The sequence below is a fragment of the Pocillopora damicornis genome, chromosome 8 (assembly GCF_964200805.1).
Source record: "Pocillopora damicornis chromosome 8, jaPocDami1.2, whole genome shotgun sequence".
NCBI lineage: Eukaryota > Metazoa > Cnidaria > Anthozoa > Scleractinia > Pocilloporidae > Pocillopora > Pocillopora damicornis.
This window is the reverse complement of record NC_142677.1, coordinates 23746421-23765791: the sequence shown is the minus strand read 5'-3', so window position 1 is coordinate 23765791 and position 19371 is coordinate 23746421. Positions and strand designations below refer to the sequence as shown.

Genomic DNA, 19371 nt, shown 5'->3' with positions numbered 1-19371 from the left:
GGGTCTGAAACGTTTTTTCTTCCCTTTAACCCATGCTTTTTGTTTCGGGTCAAAACTTCCTTAGTGCCTTCAAGGCTGTACAGTTTGTAGGAGCGCTTATTTCACCTACGAGCATGTTTAGGTTGTCGAAACTCCCCGTTTACGCCTTGAAAGCACGACAGTTACTTAGAGGTCGAATATTCTTTTCCTTTGTCTCACTGTTTATATGAAATCGCCAAAAATTTACACCTCTCTTAAAGTTTCCTCTCTTAAACAGCGGGGAAGGCACATGGTCGGTGATTTGTGGAAATATTTGGTGCAAACCGAATACGAATTGACAGTTGACTCGCATCCGGTGTTTTCAATAGATGTTTTGAAGCGTCTTATTTTGGGGGATTAATGAGCGTTTGTTTGTTTTCTCTGCGTAAACTTATGTTTTTTTCAAGATCGATGTCTGTGCTAGATTGAAGAAGTGTTAACGCGCACGCCAGACCATCTCATGTTTCCTTCAGGATCTTATTACGTCAGTCTAAATGAAATAAGCAGGAACTCGTGGCAAAGCCACCTCCTTGTCACAAGACGTAATTCAACAGTATCAGGCGATCTCTCTTACACTAAAGTACACGTGCACCGGTTATTTCTATCAATCTTTTTTTACGTCAAGGCCCTTATATTTTATTTAACAAGTGAGATTTCGGGTCGTAAGTCGTGCTGTTTCCAAGAATTCCTCTTTTACGTAATTGCTCAGCTTACGCTCCGGAGATTGTGTGACAAGCCTAACCTTAGCACTTCGAGCGGCTGGCTCAACCTGGTGCTTGAAGGAAACGTTTTTATCTTCGTTCTTGTGATGATGGAGTCGACATAAAAGTATGAAATATTAACTGAGTTTAAAAATTAAGGGCCGTAAATCTGATTGCCGAGAGGAAAGGACGAGAAATCACGACCGTGTAAACTTGGGCTATCAAGATGAATTTTGCCAACGCATCAACAACGCATCCACCCGTTACTTTGAGTTTTGGAGACATCGGAAACACAACTTTAAACCGCGCTTTGGTAACCATTACCTGCCTTTTATCTCTGCTTGGGGCATCAATAATAATTATTACATACGTTGAATGGAAGGATATGAGGTCGACTTCGAGAAGAATCTTGGTTTACATCTCCATCGCTGATAGTATCGTGGCCGCAAGTTACATCTTTGGCGCATATCTACCTCAAAACACAAACTCCAACGCTTGTACAACTCAGAGTTTTATATCCACCACTGCCAACTTATGGTCCTTCTTTTGGACTCTTTTTATGGCTATATTTTTGTACACGACGATAGCTATGCAAAAACCCAGCACGGCCTTAAAGATGTTTTGGATGTATCATGGCATAGGTTGGGGGGTGCCAGTGTTTGTTGTTAGCTTTGCTCTGTTTGAGGGTGTTCTGGGGAACGACCGTGATATCTTTAGTTCTGCCTGGTGTTGGATTAAGGTACAGGGTAGTGGAAAAAGCACTCAACATCACAGCTATATCATCTGGATGCTTGTCACTGGCAAAGCATGGGAAATACTGGTCTTTGTTCTTATTTTGATTTTCTATGGATTGCTCAAGTGGCATCTTCGCGAAGAGGTAAAAACAGTTTAAATTATAAACAGTTCTAATTTTTAACTGATATCATGATGTATCCCGCTATGATCTTTAATCTTTACAATCTTTACACACGCTAAGAAATTCATCAGGCCACAATGTACCATGAATAAATTCATATAAGCTTAGAAGAACCTTTGTAATCTTAATTACTCACTACTGAGTATATATTACTTCACCGAGTTAAAGCTCATGAATGCCTTTTAGAAATTTGAGATGTATATAATGATGATATGGTCAAAGCTGTCACGCAATTCAAAACTTAACAGGACTAGCTGTCACGATTTTTTTGTGGAAATGATGATACTAAGAATTTTCTCTCTTTGAGAGAAAGACGGGAAGAACATATGGTTGGAACGTTAATCTGTTATTTTATGAATTTTATTTATATATTCAATGAACTTAATTCTTCAGATATAAAACGCTGTAAAGGCCTCAAACTTTTGAAAGAATACTTTCTGCTTCCTGTTCGCTCGTTGGTTTTCTTTTATTCGCGAGACTCTTTATTCATCGTAATCCTAGGTGACAACTGATCAGAATGATGAAAGTTGGACCTGTAGTTTTTCATAGGCTCGTTTTCCTGCAGTTTTCGGGTCCAGTCTATAATGGCCCCACTCCCTCCCCCCTCCCCACAGTCCCATACACTTGGGGGGGGGGGGGGAGATGCTCGGGCTCAGTTTAAGTTTCCTGAGCAGCAGCTGGCAATAAAGCCTACGTTTTTCGTCTCTGTGGTATAACCTAAGCCGATCATATCATTGCCTTTTCTTTTAGCTAGGTTGAATTTTTTTCTTATAGTATTCTTTTGTTTAAAAAATATATTTTAAACTGCTTTGTTTTCAGTTGCATCGGAACGAAAGACATCGGATAAGAAGTAATGCCCTAAATGCAGCCAAAAGAGCTGACAAAAGGCTAACTTTTGTTCCCGTCATTTTCCTAATTCTACGGTCCTGTGGAATGCTTCGCTTCTGTATTTATATATCTTCATCTGAGGAGGAATTAAAGTCAACAAAAACACTGAACATCCAAGAAGTTTTGGTTTATTTGCAGGTAGGTGTGGTGGTATCAACTACCTAAACTCGTGCATATAAACAAACAAAAAAGAGAGTATCTAGTTTAAGGGAAAGGTCGAAGGAAATAGCTGACCACAAAAACTAGTTGTACCCGTTGCTAACAACGGATTTAGATTCGGGGCCTTTTTGCCCAGGAAAAACCTCATCTAGTATGCCCATTTTTTAAAAAAAAGTTTGGCTCACTGCAGGAGATACTTTGAAGGCTTTGTAAAAGAGAACGAGGCAGAATTAAAACAAAAATAGATTGAGCCTCGGTGATGTGTCCCTCTCGAAAAATAATTAAGCAGTGGCAATATTATGTGAACGGTCTAACTGATAATAAAGTAGCCAGCCGGCGCTTGTGTCGCAATCCTTTTCCAGGACAACCCACAATCTTTCTTTATTACCCAATTTCCATATTTTTTTCTAGGGAATTTGTGAGAGTGCACAAGGATTCGCCAATTTTATATTCTTCTGCTTGCTTACCAAGAAATTCCAGGAAAATTCACGGAGATTGTTATACAGACACTGCCCATGTCTTGAGGAGATCTGGGAATACGACGCTACCATAGAGCCAACCGATCAGAGTATTAATCCAGCGGATGGCTATAACATACTTGATCTTGAGAGCACAGAAATGAATGAAACCGTCACGCTATCTCGAACATCTAATTTAAATGCAAATTATCTGGCCATAACCTAAAGCTGGAGCCTTCTTCTGTCACCGCCATGAAGTGGCCTGAGCATTGAGTAAGGGAGAGAGTTTCTACCAGGCACCACCCGTCTCAGACTCCTTACCTCTATCGATCGTCTCAGACGAATCGTCAACAATTTAACTTACCTAGTATTATTGTCCAAACCCTGGAATTTTTTAATCAGACTTAAGCAGGCGTGGTTTGAGAAAAAGCATAATTTCGCGAGTTTTCCATGATCTCACTTTTAAATAATGTAATCAGAACATTGGGTTAGATTTTGAAATTGATTTATTTGGACGAACAATCTTTAATAGTAGCGGGATTTTCATGATGAATAAATTGTGGTGGTCAGTCAAATGTGATTATTTAAGTCTGATTATGAAATCAGCGTATCAGACTTGTGATGTGTGATCTAGTTTGATGACGTTAAGTATTATTTTAGTGAGTGTCTTGACTTCTGCCTCAGACAAGTTTTTACAAATAATCAAGTTTATCAAGACGATGAATCAATGACTGAAGCTGATGTAGGCGGGAAAGTTGTGGAGAAGAATAGATTAACGAAGGCTTATATAAAAAAGACGCACAGAGCAGTCGTTGTGATGGTCTCCTATCGATTGAATAATTGATACTCTCTTGTTATTTGTAAATTGTGCGTTTTCGAGATGTTCTCATTCTTTGCTTGACTAAGGTCAGTGTTCTCTGTCTTCAGACGGATTGGCGATTGCGAATTCATCAAAGTTTTCGTTAACTCAACTTAACAGCCGGTTCGCTCGAGTTTATTTCCGGTTTTTTAAATTGGTTTTCCAGTATGATTCAACGGGCATCTGTTGTTATTTTACATGCATGATGGATACTGCTTACACCTCGGACACATTTCTTGGTCAAATTTGTCTTCCCAATTCCTCTCGACACGGGTGTGGCTTAAATGTTAGGTAACATGCATGCAGCTGTGCCTAATTTAATTTCATATCAGGGATGTTTTGTTTTAAATATCAAATCTAGAATTTGACACACGCACCCGCCCGATCCTGTAATCATTAAGAACTGGAAAAGAGGGAATTATTCCTATTCTGCAAACAACCCAGAAGCTCGCTGACTGCACAAAGGAAAAGAACAGCATGCAGGTCACAAACAGCTGCTGCCCCGGTCAAACAATCGGAAAAAAAATCAGTATTTGAGTCAAGATTGCATTTTAATCATGATGCAACCCCTAATTGTTCAGGCAGAGAGTTGAGAGAAAATGGAGGATTGATGCTCACTAGAGAGTTACTGAGTTATTTGAAGACAATTTGGACAAGCTAAGTTACTCTTTAGGACATCAAAACGTGTCGGTGCATGTTATGATTTCATGTATACCTTCAATAGTAAAGGTAGAAATTCAGTACTTCTCCTTCAGTGAGTGCGTCAAGCTTATTTACTGCCGTGGAAAAATGAGCGAGAGTGTCACCACAAAAGGCAAAAGCTTCTGCCACATGGTAATAAGGGAACGCCTGCTCTTTCCTGCCCTGCTAGGGGCCTGGGTAGGTTTGTCATTGTAAGGACTACACTGATATTTTCCTATTGTCTATGGATCTCTGTCAGCATCACAGCTACAATGGAATCATACAGGGATACATTCATTATCATTCAATGTTATGGCCAGAGGCGAAAATTATGCCCAAAATTGTTCGAACGAATGTATTATATAAAGAGAGGATGATATCCTTTCTTGATTTGATGTATTACTAGGCGAAAAATGACACAATCTTCGACCAATCATAGGCCTTACCTTTAAGATCACCCGAGCAACCATACCTGACTATCGACAAGAGAATATGAACTGTATTCTTCTGTTATCGAGTAATACCTTATCAAAATGAAAAATTTGTGTTATTTTCTTAATTATTTATTTACAAAGGTGAGGCAGAGTGGAATATTTCTTAAGTTGAGCGAGAAAAAGCGCCATATTTCTGGCTTTGACTACTGTGTCGGCGTTTCCAAGTATGTAAATTATAACGAATGTACCCTTCTGTCATGTAGCATTTCTTGTTCGAAATATTATATTCCCGACTATGTTTACACTGTTCGTCATTGCCCATCCAGTTCGTTTCTTTATCATGACCCACCTGCGCCGACAACTCCTGATTTTGGTTAAACCAGTTCGGCTTCACCTCCTTGTTTCAAGTATATCTACTGCATGGCATACCCACGTAAGAATTGAAATACCAAAATCTCAATTTCGAGTCATGGCTGAAAGTGAACGGTTCCAAAACGTACTTTTATGCGTTTGTAACCCAGAAAAACGTTTGTATGCCAAGTATTGGTATGAATACTACCGGAAATCATTTGCGAAAAAATCATTTTACGAACAGTTTGAAATGAGGAAGTGAACTGCCTGATCTGTCTTTAATGCAAAACAATATGATAACGCGGTTAATTTCACACAATTCAGAGCGAGCGTGTTAGATCATGCGCTGTTGATTTTCCTACGTCGGTGGAATTTTATTCCTTCGCGAAAGTTTTTTTTTACTGTGCTCGGAATTATTGCACTCTCAAAAGGAACTTACCATTGGTTAGGAGAGACGTTAACCGAAATCGGAAGCAACAAACTCTTAAATTGTTGGTCAATGCTCCATATTTTGCTTCTCTGGTCAGGTTTTCCTGGGAAATCGAAACCGATAATGCTTCTATTTACAGCTGTTGTTATTTTAGGTGAGTACAATCTGTTACGATTTTCCCCTATCAGGGCATTTTAAAAAAGCGAAGGTGCAGTAGGCATTGGAAGAGTTAATTTAATGCTCAGGTTTGACATTTAAGCAATGGATTGACATTAACTTGCTTGGGTTTGACATATAAGCAATCTAAAGCCACTTCCGCCTCAGCTTAGTCCTATTTCGAAGAAAGTTTAAGAGGCCCTGCGCCTAAGAAACGACCGATGATTTCTAGCTAAAAATCAAAATCGGCCGATTTTTATCTTCCAAGTAGAGGTTACCTAATACTATTTAAAAATTAATTTCTTTTGCTTCAGTTTTGCTTTAAACCAAAAATATCGAGTCACGAACTTGTTAGGTCTGATTGTAGTAAAATCTGTCCCAAAATATGCCCTTTCAAAAACCGGTTCAAAAATCACTATCGCCACACAAAATAATGAGAAAACTACAAATTTATGAAGAAAAAGGCCTTTTAATGCAACATCATTCGATAAAAATCGAAAAACTGCAGAAGCGAATGAAGAATAAATGTTCAAATATTACATATCAAATTAGATGGAGCGTTGAGATGATTTTAAAATAATTATTTCTGCAAAATCCAACGCTATTGAAAGCAATCACAGTGATGAATCAGACATGAGAAGGATATACATTACGTTTCTGTAAAACAGTTTTCGGCCAAAGTTTATCGACCTTGTACGAAGCGTTCAAAGTTGCAGTGTTTACCGTTATGTTGCTACTTCGGCGAAACACGTCACTGTTGCCAATACGTCCATGGATAGCGTGGTAAATGTCACTTTAAACCTTGCCAGGCGCTCAAATACCATCCTAAATAGAGTGATATGGGATTAAATGAGAAAGGAAGATGAAAAATAGGTAGAAAAAGAAAATAATTTACATTTACCATCTGCTGAGGTGAGTTGAATCTTGGAAATGTTATCGCGTGACAGCACTCATTTCTCGAAACTACGGCGGAATCCAAGCAACTACGTAGAATATAAGTAAAAAAACAACTCCTCCGCCACCAGAAATCCTGAAGTGAAACAGTTTTATATTATTGCTATGAATGATAATGAATTCAGGTGAAAATTAGTCTCAGATATATAGTGTCCATTTAGTAATTTGGCGGATTCCGCGGATTCCGATTACGCCTCTTAATTAGTGTCATTGGTATTTGGGCACAAGCTATAGGAGCTCATAGGGTCAAATCGGACTGAATTTGTAGTCAAACAGAAGGATGGTTAAGCTACGCGTAAACCAAAGAAACTAAGGATTCATGGTTAGTGTTGATTGCCGCCTATTTAATGCTCGCAGGTATTTTTGATACCCATTTCGTACTATCCAAAAGCTAAAGAGGCTCGCTAACATTACTGGCACTGTCGTTTCAGAATTGAATGAGTGTATTCTAATTTATCATTCTCCTGCCAAAATCTATCCATTATAGGCTGTCTTTACCCATGCGATGCTGGATTACCAGCTGTGGGAAACTGTACTTTCATGGATTACTACTGCAGCTTACGAAACTACGAATCAACATTCTTTAAGGCGTTGAAGGAAGGGACTTCTTCAGATTGTGGGTAAGCATTAAGCATTATTGGAAAAGATCTAAAACATTAGGAAAGTGTGAAAAAGAACTCCTACAAATTACGTTCCAATTATATTTTAGTCCTCAGCGGTAGATTAAAGGGTTGTCCATAAAAAGCCAGACTCCTACAGCCCTGCAAAAAGATCCCCTGGTTGCAATTTATCAGTGTTTTGTTGGCTTGATAGTTTGAGCATTTGGAATCTAATGCCGATATTACATGATCGTGTACGATACTCTGGATCGAATCATGCGCTAAGGCCTGAAAAGGCGTTGGATTGACCTTCATCTACTATAAATGATTCACTCTTCATAAAAAAGGGTGGGTGGGTGGGTGGGTAGGGAATCGGGATTATTGAACCTCCACGAACCTCCTTCATCGATAGCTGGCCATTTTCAAACTCTAGATGCTCAGCATTTCACAATATAATTTTGATTATCCGCAAGATTTTAATAAATTATCTAGCTCACTCTCATTTGTTTTCCTATTTTATGGTAAAGACTCCAATTCTGGATGTTATACTATCGCTCCTTGAAGAAATCAAAGGAATGTTTGAAAACTGAACCAACATTGAAAGTGGCTAACATTGAGGAAATGGAATCGCTTTACTGCAGCGGGAGAGACTTAGAGATACCGCTAGTTTCGTCGCTGTCCTTGTGTTCGCCCGAACACAAGAGCAAAGTCGACGAATGCATTCGTGACTTCGCGGAAGCGTTTTTCAAGGACCCAAGCGACAAATCTCTGTGCAGGTATCTACATTACCTTTACCAGTTTTATTCTCTCAGGCTGCTAAATGCTATATCAACTGGATTTTCGAATTAAAAACCGTAGTTGACACATTTCTATTTGATCTTACTATTTGTCAGTAGATGTTCGCACGGATCACCCCTTGCAGCTAAAACTTAACTTTAAGTTTATTTCAACGCGTATACGTTTACAGTATGTGAACCACTATAATAACATAGTGATCTTCATCTGGTGTCAAAATATACTCACATTTTTTTCCATGAACACTATATCTGTGTCCCTAGGCTCATTGTTTTACTTGAGTTTCGTTCTTGGGAAACCATACAACGTCCGCCTGTATTTTCGCGATAAATGGAAGGTGAGGTTTAAACATCATGAGTTCATGTTCATGTACTGAATTCCTACGATGAAGCTCTAATTATTTACACGACCGTCTGATGTTTTCACTGATCATGTTTCCATGGCAAAAATTGTCCCTTTTTCCAAAAGAATTTGAGTTTTGCTCTATCTATCGTGATAATATCCCATGTACTTAATAGTGAATAGTTTCTGTATGATTTTATTCTGACAGTAAACGTGAAGAAGCCAGGATGTGTGTGACTATGACATGGGATACCGTTTGCGATAATGTCACCACAATGTCCACGGGGATCTTAAAAAATGTCACCGCTAACTTTAACCCGTTTTGTGATGGAGGGAAAGATCCATGGGCTTTAGAAGAAGATCTGTGCAAGCCATATCATGAAGAGATCACTCAGCCTACTCAGCCAGTTTGTAAGATGAGTGGGGCAGGACGCTGCGAGTATTCCATAACTGCTCTTTGGCTGAGTCTTTGGCTTTGTGCTCTTGCACTGTACGTATGGGAGTAACTAAGCCTGGCGCATGTGGACTATTAAACACACCGTGCACATTAATTTATTTATCCCGCAAAATTGACGGTAGAAATATGGCCCACTTTTAGCGCTGCAGAACGCCCTTTTCTTCGCCCGCGAGAAAGTTTGAGGAGAGCTGGCGAGAGGTCTGTTTTGTGTCTGGGAGAATCTGGCTCTGTCTAGCACTCACTATTTTTGCCAGAACTCTCGCAGATCTCTCATTGGCCGCTCTCTTCCCGTGTGAACTAAAAATTTATTGCGGGAAAAGAAACGCTCTTGCCGAGGCGCTAATAATCAATGCCTGTTTGCTGGCTATTTTGAATTCGATCCGGCTATAAGCACACTGTGTGAATGACATCCGAATACTTAAAATCAAGATTTTCTCTTGTTAAAAAACATAGCCAAATCAAGTAAAGCGCTTTTTAATTGAGTCTCTTAGAACTCAAAAGCGCAGTAATCACAACAGATATCAAACACAATAAATATCAAGGGGCGAGTGCCAACTCATAACAGAAACAAATAAGAGCCCAAGGGCGGAAAAAAACCAGTGTCGAAGTCGAAGTTTGTCACAGTTTTGAACAACCCGTTTAGAAACACATCAGTGGTGAAGAAATAGCAAAGGACAATCCTCGACAATGAAATGAGCATCTACAAGAGAATAACAACTCTCAGCATCCACTTATTACTTCTTACTTCTCCCACTCATGAAATATATGTATTTCCCGCGCGTTGTAAAAATATTTGAGGGATATAATCACGATAGCCTCTATTCGGGCGCGAAACTTTGCTTGTCTATTCGCGGATGAGTTAAACCGCGGCGTACTGAGCGGGGGTGGGGAGTGGTCCGATGCGTTATGAGTCCCGAATTGTGAAACAACTGCGGAAGAAAATAACAGGACTTTTTGCGAGACTACTGCTCTTATTTCAAGCGAGAAACCTGTCTACATTTCTAAAGAAAACCAGCAACCCAGCAAGGCAATAAAACTTTAATATATTCATAAGTAACAGATTTTGAGACAGAAAACCACACTTGAAACTGACAACCTTCTAATTTTAGAACCCTGGTACCTGACAAAACTGTTCCTTCAATACCGGAAAAGCCCGGTAGCAGCAAAATTAGCGAAAAGAAAAATGAAAAATTATCGGTGACAAACGACTCTGGAATCAGTACGCCCCCTCGTGTTACCCCTCAACACACCCCCTCCGTCACAGCTCACGTCGTAGCGTACTAGATACGTGACGCAATCTCAGTATCAAATTTCTATTGTGTGTGAAATCGTGCAATGCTTCACTTTCCGTAATAAGTTCTGTTACGCCACAGTCGAAGGCTACGTAGAGATTTTTGTATCAGCGCTGCGATGGCGGAGAACGAAATCTTGGCGACAATAACTACAGTTCTGTCTCTTTTTGGTACGCTTTTCATCATCGTCTCTTTCTTTCTATGGAAGGACATTCGAACTACGTCAAGGAGAATTCTGGTTTACATCTCCATCGCAGACTTTCTCACATGTGTTGCAACAATCGCTGCTATAACAAATTTTTGGTTGTCAAGAACTGAAAACAAAGAGGTCTGTTTCGTCCAAAGTATCATTGGAACTTTTTCTGTGCTGTGTTCTTTCTTCTGGACAGTTTCTTTGGCGTTGCATCTGTACATTTCTGTTTGCTGGAAGAATTCCCGACTAGCTGAGCGTTTGTTGTACTTATTTCACGTGTTTGGCTGGGGAATTCCAGCAATAATTGTGACTGTCGCAGCGTCGACTCATAAACTGGGAGACAACGGCAACAAAGTCTCAGCAGGATGGTGTTGGATCAACATAAAGTTGAGCTGGTACGAGCAAATCGAATGGATGCTATTGGCAGGAAAATTGTGGGAAATAATGGCATTTTGTGCAATAGTTGTACTTTATGCCTTAGTTAAACGAAATATGAAGAAGGAGGTAAGGTTATTTTGCTATTAATTGCAATGAATTCAAGCCATTTAACCCTTAAACTTTCAAGAAATAAATCCTCCTCTGGTAGCTGCTAAACATTTCCTTGTAAACGAGCTACAAGAATTTGGTGTTAGAGCACAATAACAACTTCTACCTAGTGTAGGTCTTCTCATAGCATTTTTGCTGCATAATGATGGATATTATGAGGAGAAGTTACATGCTAATCCCTTTTGGGAGTTCAAGGATTAAAATGAACTATCAATATTGTAGTATGAAATACTGTCGAACCTGTATCAAGTGGTCACCCATTGGGAATGGTTAGGTCACTGCTTAATACAGATTGACCAATCAATACCAGTTCCACAGAATAAAAACACCATTTTATGCCACAATTGACCACTTAAGTTGCTCAAGTTGCAAAAATACTTCAAACACTTATTTAGGGAGATAAAGATGGATTAAATTATACTTGAAATTCCAGCCTAAGTGACCGTTCAATACAGGTGAAAGACAATACAAACAGGCTGTTGGGATTGAATAAAGGGTGACCAAGACTACTTCATAGAGGTGACCACTGGACAGAGGTGAAAATTACAGTGTTTTAGGAGAAACAAATTCAGGACTTTGACAACCAACTGCATAATACAGGGTGACCGCTGAATATGGTGCCACTTCATACAGGTTCCACTGTAGTATTTATGAGGTTGAAGTAGCACAGGGTCTGGAAGGGGGGGGGGGGGGGCTTTGATCCAGAATTCCTGCTCATTTTTTACTAAAGTCCCATTTCCTGTACCTTCTTTTATCATCATTGTGAATCCTGTTTTTCTTTCCACAAATACATTGAAAAAGTCAAAAGGAAATGAATGTAAGATTTAGATTGGCTCCTGTGATTGTGGAGCATGTGAACAGCAATGGTGCCCTCAGGGTTTTCTCCAAGACCTTAACTCTGTGCAATATCCTCTAGACCAGTAAAGGTTTTTGAATGGATCTTAAATCTGTATAGCTCTCTGTGTTCTTCACTTAATGGGATATTAAATTTTTTTGTGGATTGCCTCAGTACTTATGGCACTAGAAGACATGTCTGACTCATCAGTGGCTGCAAAAAATGACAACAAAACTTTGACTGTGTTGAGCTGAGTGTTGGTCAGGGGAGTATCAGTATTGGTATCAGTATTCACCATATCTTATGGTCTTATTGTTAAAAACAATCCTCTCAACTGCTCAGGATAACAGTTGTGAAGTCATGTAAAGAGCTTGAGAAAGAGTTATATTTAGTCATCGTAACTGATATGCTATTACACCAAGTGTACTTTCCTGGTATCCGGTTTGAGAAAAATACCCTTTGTTGTCTCAGGGTCCAGGGTCTGGTGATTTCTTGACAGTTTCAATTAGATAACTATTGACCAGGTACATGCACTCTATTGTTTGATTTGAAAGGAGACACCACTTACACACCAAGTGCTCACCTGTTTGATTTACTTTCACCGCTAGAACATTTATTTGGTTCATGGCACTATACCAAATTCCCAACAGATAGGCAAAAAAATCCTGCATCCTGTACTCTAATTTTGGCAAATTCCACTTCCTGGGGAGCAGTCAAATCCTGAGTCCTGTCAAGATATTTTGCATTTTCCTGAATCCCACACTGTATTTTGGTCAAATCCTGGATTCGAAAATACCCTTCCAGACCTTGGTAGTACTGCTTGATTATTAAATGCCAGCTTTTGCCTTTGTTGGTGTCCCCAATATTGCTGAGATACTATTTCAATCTTATATCATCTTAGTTATAGATGATATTATCTCAATTTAGTTCTTTTTACTTTAACTTTCTGTTATACCTGCAAACTAGTTGGTGAGATTTTCCTCATTGTATATACACAATAGATTTGACTTGACTTGATGCTGGTCGCTCTTAGGGGTCAAAAGGTTACTCCTTATTGCTGCAAGAGCAACAGACACAGACTGCAAGTGTTGATTAGGATCATGATGTATTCAGAGTGAGGGGTTGAGGCACTTGAGTGCAAGCAGTGTGTTTTTCTCTTCTTAGGCTTACTTTTTTTTGCATTGTTTTGCAAGTTTGGTAACATTACTCTTTGGTTGGCTGTGGTTAGTATGTTTGTGGAATGCTTCTTTCATAAATTCCAGTGGGGACAAAAAACTTTGAAACCTGCTCAAAAATTAGAGTGCATATCAGACATTGGGGTTGAGGGGGTGTTAACTTACAGTTATTATATATTTTTCTTAGTTTAGTAGTTGGGTGGATCTAGGAAAAGATCAATATGATATGAATGGCTGTATGATATTTGTAGATCTAAATATATAACTATCCTTAAAACTTTAAGAATACTTCAATATAAAACAACAAATACATGGATTGTCTCCTTAGCTTCATGAGAAAAACAGAGTATTCACTGAAAGTACAGTGGCACAAGCTCAGAAGGCAGAAAGGAAACTGATTTGTGTTCCCTTATTATTTGTGTTGTTGCGTGTTTGGGGAACTATAAGATTTCTCCTGATGATTTCACACCATGAGTCACCATTTTGGCTTCTCATTCTACAGGTGAGCAAAATTGGGATTAAGAATTAGTGAGAAACAGATAGAAATTACCTCAGTTAGGGTTTGTAATGGTTTTATTTAAAAAACTCCTTACAGTTAGTATTTTTTGATTTTCCAGTCATACTTGCAATGTGCAACAATTTAATTTACATCCTGAATTCTTGTTTATGGAACTATGTAGTTATGATAAGCAAATTGTGAATATTGCAATCATGCTATGCATATGTTCCCATTGTATTTACCTTTACTGATTTGTTATGCTTACTTTCTTGTAATTGTTGTTGTTATAGGGTATTGGAGATAATGCCCCTGGATTTGCAAACTTTCTTCTATTTTGCTTTTTTACTGAAAAATGTTTTGGTAAGTTTCGTCGCTGTTTCCAGTGTTGTACACCATGTTTTGACTCAAGATCTCCAACTGGAGTGAAACGCTCCAACTCACTTCAGGCAACTTATGATGTTGATGGGACAATAGGACAACCAATCATTCGTCAGCATTCCATAAATAGAGAAACTGATTGCTTGAATGGGCATCTTAATACCACTGTTGATTATTCATCAGTGAACTGCTGAATGAAGAAATTGCCCCCTGTGACTTTGCACTGATGAAAATCAGCTCACACAGTCATTGGTTCACTAGTGTGAAAGTATATTTCACCAAAGTGGGATGAATAGTGGTGGATATTTATTAAATGGCAAAGTGGAGACATACTTATCCACCACTTTCAGGAACACCAAGTTGGATTACTGGATTATTTATATTTACTACACAAAAAAGCGAAAAATTAGGGCATTACTTTTAGTAAAGGAAAAAAATAGATGGAAATGAATCTCTGGAAGCACAATTTCATCTCTTCATCTCAAAGGGGGGGAGGTGAATAGCACTTGGTGGCCTTCCTAATCACTTTTGTGGCAGCAAATCAGGGCTGAGTATTCACCCATGTGGTAATAAATCTTAATAAGGAAAAAGTTACTTAGAAAATAATTTATTGTGAAAGTAAATCAAATTTTCTCCACGAGAAGTGAATGTCTATTTTGGTGACAAAAATATATGATGGATGTGTTAGAGTTAACTTTCTTTGAAAAGTATATTTAGGAAATCTCTATGATATTTCTTTATTGTAACTATTTTCTGTCAATAAAAAAATTCTAACAACTATCAGAGGTAGAATTTTTACAAGAAGTAATACTCTAGCAGTACATCTGTGCTACATCCATATGGATAAAGACTACCTGACATTTACCATAATACTTATTTGAGAAACTTTTCATATAGCACTACTATTCAATTTTCATGTGATGTGTCAGAGGATAGTTTAAGGACGTCCACACTTGCTACTGCCAGGTCACTAAAACTTAATGCTACATAACATTAATATTTTTATGAATTCTACAAGATATTGCCTTCAAATACAGTTCAGCCCATGATTTGTGGCAACAGTTGTAAGCCATAATCAATTTTGTATTTTTTTTTCAACAATTCATGTTCCCTATAGCTAATTGACTAAAAAGGATAAAGGTTTTAGAGTCTTGCCAAGGATTGCCATTTAACTATACTACTTTATCAACAATTTAACCATTTCACTCCCATGACTGACTAAAAGCAATTTCTCCTTACAACCATACTTTTTCAGAAAAAAAAAAGTGAATGATAGGAAAAGTAGAAATCCAAAAGAAAATTAGCACAGAGATACTGTGTGATTAAAAGGTATATTCTCTGAGAGAAAATAAAAGGAATGTATAACAGACAGTGGAGAGAACTTACAGTTATATCTTGGTAGAGATAGGGTTAAATGGCAAGAACCTTGCTTTGCGTGTAGAGTACCTTTTGTTGTGATTTGCCTTTAAAAGATTCAATGTGTTTTAAGTGGGAAGTGTTTAATGAATTACAGATGGCCATTTAAAACAATTTCAAAAACTCTACAGGGTTAGAGCATTTTCTAAATATACATCAATAAAAACAAAAAAAAGTTGTCTTAAGAGTTGTATTTTTGCGAGAATCTTCCCCAAGGGGAGGGAAGAACCATTGGCAGTAACTACAAATGTGATAATTGCACATCATCATCTCTCTACTTCAAAACCATAATATCTTGAAGTGGTTTCCTTTTTATGTCTGGAACTGTTGCATTGCTAGCTGGGTAACCAATTGGAAGCAGCAATAACAGCTTTTCATTTACTTTCCTTCCAAGCAAATCTCGCAATCTTGGTCCCGCATTCATAGGTGTGGAAGTCACTGTGACTAAACCTGCATTCTGATAATGATAAATTTGGTTGTAAGGGGGACTTGCTTAATCAATGAGAAGGTCAAAATGAATTGATTACAACTGCCCTAAGTTTAAAATTGTATCCTTTCCTCCACAAAGCAAACAGATCCATGACCCTAGGTTGGGTAAGGAGGGGTTGTGTGGGAGGAGGGGGGGGGGGGAGGAAAGGTACTCTTGGAAGTTGTCAGCAAGGGTCTATGGCAAAAACTACTGTATGCAACCCTTGTGCTATTTCAGATTGAAAATGTGGTTATTTTTTTCACCCTCAATCAGACACCACTTACAGGCTTATACTCAATTTCACAAACCTAACAATGATACTGTCAATCATGCTGCACAGGTTGCTAATACCTAAGGAAAAGCCTTCCTGGAATAAGTCCCTGTAAAGTCCCTCCCCCTGAATAAGTCCCTCATCTTACTTGGATGGCTGCAAGAAGAAGGCCAACAGAGATGCACACACTCATTTCATTGTAGTAATGTGTCTTCTTGCTTCCATCCTCATTAAATCCATACACCTGTTTGAAAATAAGAATGAGATATGGCGCACTGTTCAGGTACGGCTTAGACCAAGTTGTCTTCGCAAACTCCAGATCCTTCACCCACTTTTCTCCCATTCTCTTGGCATAATTTAGTTTTTCCTCTTCTTCCACGATTTCTTGGATTGTGGCCTTTAAAGATTTGTCCTTCACTACTACAAAGGTCCAAGGCTCCATATGAGCTCCACTGGGAGAGGTTCCTGAAAACACAGATTTGTGACACAGAGTGAACTAGGGCTGAACAGTTTTTATCTTGGATGGATGAGTCAGCCATTACGCAAAAGTGGGGAAGGGTTTTTCTCTGGAAGCAAATAATTATGAGTCTTGATTAAATAATAAATTATTTTCAAAAGGTTCAGGACTTTGCAGGTGAAAAGTCTCTTCTGGCCCTCCTTATTCCAAGTCATCATGGAACCAGGTTTGATTTGATAATATCTCTTAAGATTGAAGAGAAGTTCTTTCTCATTTACAATAAATATGTTATTTGTGAAATTTTCAAAAACGGGGGGCCTCTGTGATGTTGATCCAGAGTTAAGATGGAAACTTACCACGATAGATAAAGAATGCTCAATGATAATCATAACAATAAAACTAAACATGTTGGATTTTTTTTCACCATAACAAAAGTTTGATTTAGAGGAAATAGTTTTTGATTCAACACCATGCAATAACTTCCGGAGTGGCTGAATTGTTTATTTTCAATGACTTTTGAGTATCTGATAAATTCATATTACAATGTGTTTATCACATCTGTGGCACAGCATCCTTGAAAATCAGGTTGTTTTTTTTTTTCATTCTTTTTTATTCTTTGGCAAAGGCAGAAGTACAATGTTGTATAAGGTAGACTTAGTGCTGGTATGTATATTTATATTCATAACTTGTAATTCCCGAGGGATTAACCATGGTTAAATAAAGTTGACTAAGATTAACCCTTCACACACTAACATCAGTACCCATATTCTCTATACTTACTCTGTATGTTTCTTTTAGTACTGACAAATAGAATTCATTTGAAGATCAAAGCTTCTTAACTTGGAAAGCATTTACTTTATTCTGATGATCTTTAAGTGAATGATTTAGCAGCATTATTAAAAGGAGAAATGAGATGCTGGTGACTCTTTGGGTTTAAAGGGTTAAGAAATAAGGATGGGATACTTCAGTTGTTCTACGGTAGGGTGGCTTGATCAGTCTTGGGAGGGATGGGGGACATGCCTACACTTGATTTTGGGTAACTTGGTTTTGGGGGCGATGTGACCTACTATTATTAGCATGACATACTATCAGCCCGCCGCCCACCCACACCCACCAGCAGAATACACCTCCACCAAGAAGTCCTCGCTTTGCCAAAATTTCATTAGAGTAAATTCAATAGAGAGAACACTTTGCTTCGCCCTTGAAAGGCCCCTGGAGTTTTCTTGATTGAACAGTATTGTTACAGTTGAGCTTTCATGCCCCTTAAATACCTGCAGTTCTGATGAGATTTTCAACGACTTCAATAGGCACGTCCTCGTCGCTAATTTTTCGGACCGATCGTCGACGGTTCATCTTCTCGTAGAACTCCGCCGATGTTTTTTTCATTTGATCCTCCTCCAAGCGATCGTCGAACCAGGGATATGCTATGTGAGGGGCATTGCCCTCACCAATCGGCCGATAGGTAAGTGGATCGGCAGGAGGTATAGCGGCGTGTTCGTTGTCTTCCGAGGGATCTACATCTACTGTGTAGCCAGGGCTCTGCGGCTGGAAACTTCTTTTAACGAAGTGAGAAAGGATGACGCCAACCAAAATTGAGGCAATGTACGGCCAGTAAGTGGCGAGGAAAGGTGCCGAGAATTCCATGATCTCCCAGCATTACTATGACTCAGCTGAATATCTTAACTGAGTAGGGAAAACTTCTAAGGAAGGTATGTGCACAGGAACACCAGTAAATGGTCGAGATGGTCCATACAACTTCTAAGATAATTTGGGAAAAACCTCGGTCTGAATTTCTCTAAGAAACTAAAGACTTCGATAATAGAACACACATAATGGATTTATTGAGTCTTGGGGATAAACCTGTGCATTAGTTCAGAAGGCCTCAGTTCTGGGCGTGATACTCCGCGTGGTTATCTTCGAGATCTTCAACGCGACTGCATTGTTGGTAATTTGTTCACGATATTCACAAACGGAGACAGGAAATGAACGGAGAAACCCATTAATAGTTTGAAAAAAATAAGCGGTTGTTACTAGAACCGTTCCTTTCCCGTTCCCTGTTCCCCGTTCCTTGTTCTTCGTTCTCCTTGTCAGATTTTAGTGACGCCCACAATAAGACTAAATACTTCAGTATGTAAAATAAATAAAAATGGGAAACTGATACACTGATACCAAGCCGACACGTACAAGTATAGTTTAAAATTTACTTTAAACTTGGTTTTTCTTCTTTTTTTTTGCCCTGTCAGACATGATATCGGTTTTTCAATTCATCTCAAGCTAATTTTTAACTCGTGAATTGCGCGCATGCGCAAGAGCGGGTTGTAGATATGATGTGGAGAATGGCAGGGAATTATTACATCACGGGCGAGGAGCGGGGATAGAAAAAACGACCCAAATATGAGCGGTCAGCGGTGAAACAGCTTTTATACTTCATATAGAGACATATAATTTGTTGTTCCAGAGACAATCGTGTTGTAAAGCCGAAACGTTAACAGTTTACTTCACAGTTTAAGCAATTTTTCAAAAGTGTTGATTGAACTCATATCTTTTACTGCTTTAATAAACAATGGAGGCTTCGGAGAGAGAGTCAGTGGCATTTGGAAAGGCACCAAGAATAATTATTTATATGGTTTGTAGCTAGCTGC

At 38.7% G+C, this 19371-nt stretch overlaps 4 protein-coding genes across 4 annotated transcripts; 3 read left to right on the top strand and 1 right to left on the bottom strand.

Annotated features, from left to right (window-relative positions):
* The first annotated feature begins 505 nt into the window (after window positions 1-505).
* On the top strand, window positions 506-3948 carry LOC113671869 (G protein-coupled receptor 157). Its single transcript, XM_027188129.2, has 3 exons — window positions 506-1596; window positions 2455-2661; window positions 3094-3948. The coding sequence occupies exons 1-3, from the start codon at window positions 946-948 to the stop codon at window positions 3364-3366; spliced, it is 1131 nt and encodes a 376-aa protein (XP_027043930.2). The 5' UTR covers window positions 506-945; the 3' UTR covers window positions 3367-3948.
* Window positions 3949-5806: 1858 nt separating this feature from the next.
* On the top strand, window positions 5807-9909 carry LOC149041877 (uncharacterized). Its single transcript, XM_089180827.1, has 4 exons — window positions 5807-6049; window positions 7493-7625; window positions 8132-8380; window positions 8950-9909. The coding sequence occupies exons 1-4, from the start codon at window positions 5965-5967 to the stop codon at window positions 9245-9247; spliced, it is 765 nt and encodes a 254-aa protein (XP_089036953.1). The 5' UTR covers window positions 5807-5964; the 3' UTR covers window positions 9248-9909.
* A 579-nt stretch (window positions 9910-10488) lies between these two features.
* Window positions 10489-15717, top strand: LOC113671846 (G protein-coupled receptor 157). The gene is made up of 3 exons (XM_027188109.2): window positions 10489-11187; window positions 13568-13741; window positions 14029-15717. Exons 1-3 carry the CDS (start codon window positions 10609-10611, stop codon window positions 14308-14310), a joined length of 1035 nt encoding a protein of 344 aa, XP_027043910.2. The 5' UTR covers window positions 10489-10608; the 3' UTR covers window positions 14311-15717.
* On the bottom strand, window positions 13798-18524 carry LOC149041876 (iodotyrosine deiodinase-like). The gene is made up of 3 exons (XM_089180826.1): window positions 18001-18524; window positions 16421-16737; window positions 13798-15989 (listed from the first exon to the last, which is right to left on the bottom strand). Exons 1-3 carry the CDS (start codon window positions 18371-18373, stop codon window positions 15807-15809), a joined length of 873 nt encoding a protein of 290 aa, XP_089036952.1. The 5' UTR covers window positions 18374-18524; the 3' UTR covers window positions 13798-15806.
* Between the last annotated feature and the right edge of the window lie 847 nt (window positions 18525-19371).

Bases quoted from the DNA above. Each gene is read 5' to 3' on its own strand.
- LOC113671846 (XM_027188109.2), top strand. From the start codon at position 10,609: ATGGCGGAGAACGAAATCTTGGCGACAATAACTACAGTTCTGTCTCTT. The intron at 11,188-13,567 runs GTAAGGTTATTT...TTGTCTCCTTAG, and splicing joins AACGAAATATGAAGAAGGAG to CTTCATGAGAAAAACAGAGT. The intron at 13,742-14,028 runs GTGAGCAAAATT...TTGTTGTTATAG, and splicing joins TTTGGCTTCTCATTCTACAG to GGTATTGGAGATAATGCCCC.
- LOC149041877 (XM_089180827.1), top strand. From the start codon at position 5,965: ATGCTCCATATTTTGCTTCTCTGGTCAGGTTTTCCTGGGAAATCGAAA. The intron at 7,626-8,131 runs GTAAGCATTAAG...TTTATGGTAAAG, and splicing joins GGGACTTCTTCAGATTGTGG to ACTCCAATTCTGGATGTTAT. The intron at 8,381-8,949 runs GTATCTACATTA...TTATTCTGACAG, and splicing joins AGCGACAAATCTCTGTGCAG to TAAACGTGAAGAAGCCAGGA.
- LOC113671869 (XM_027188129.2), top strand. From the start codon at position 946: ATGAATTTTGCCAACGCATCAACAACGCATCCACCCGTTACTTTGAGT. The intron at 1,597-2,454 runs GTAAAAACAGTT...CTTTGTTTTCAG, and splicing joins AGTGGCATCTTCGCGAAGAG to TTGCATCGGAACGAAAGACA. The intron at 2,662-3,093 runs GTAGGTGTGGTG...ATTTTTTTCTAG, and splicing joins AAGTTTTGGTTTATTTGCAG to GGAATTTGTGAGAGTGCACA.
- LOC149041876 (XM_089180826.1), bottom strand. From the start codon at position 18,373: ATGGAATTCTCGGCACCTTTCCTCGCCACTTACTGGCCGTACATTGCC. The intron at 16,738-18,000 runs GTATTTAAGGGG...CTGTGTTTTCAG, and splicing joins AAATCTCATCAGAACTGCAG to GAACCTCTCCCAGTGGAGCT. The intron at 15,990-16,420 runs GTAAGATGAGGG...TATCATTATCAG, and splicing joins TTCTTCTTGCAGCCATCCAA to AATGCAGGTTTAGTCACAGT.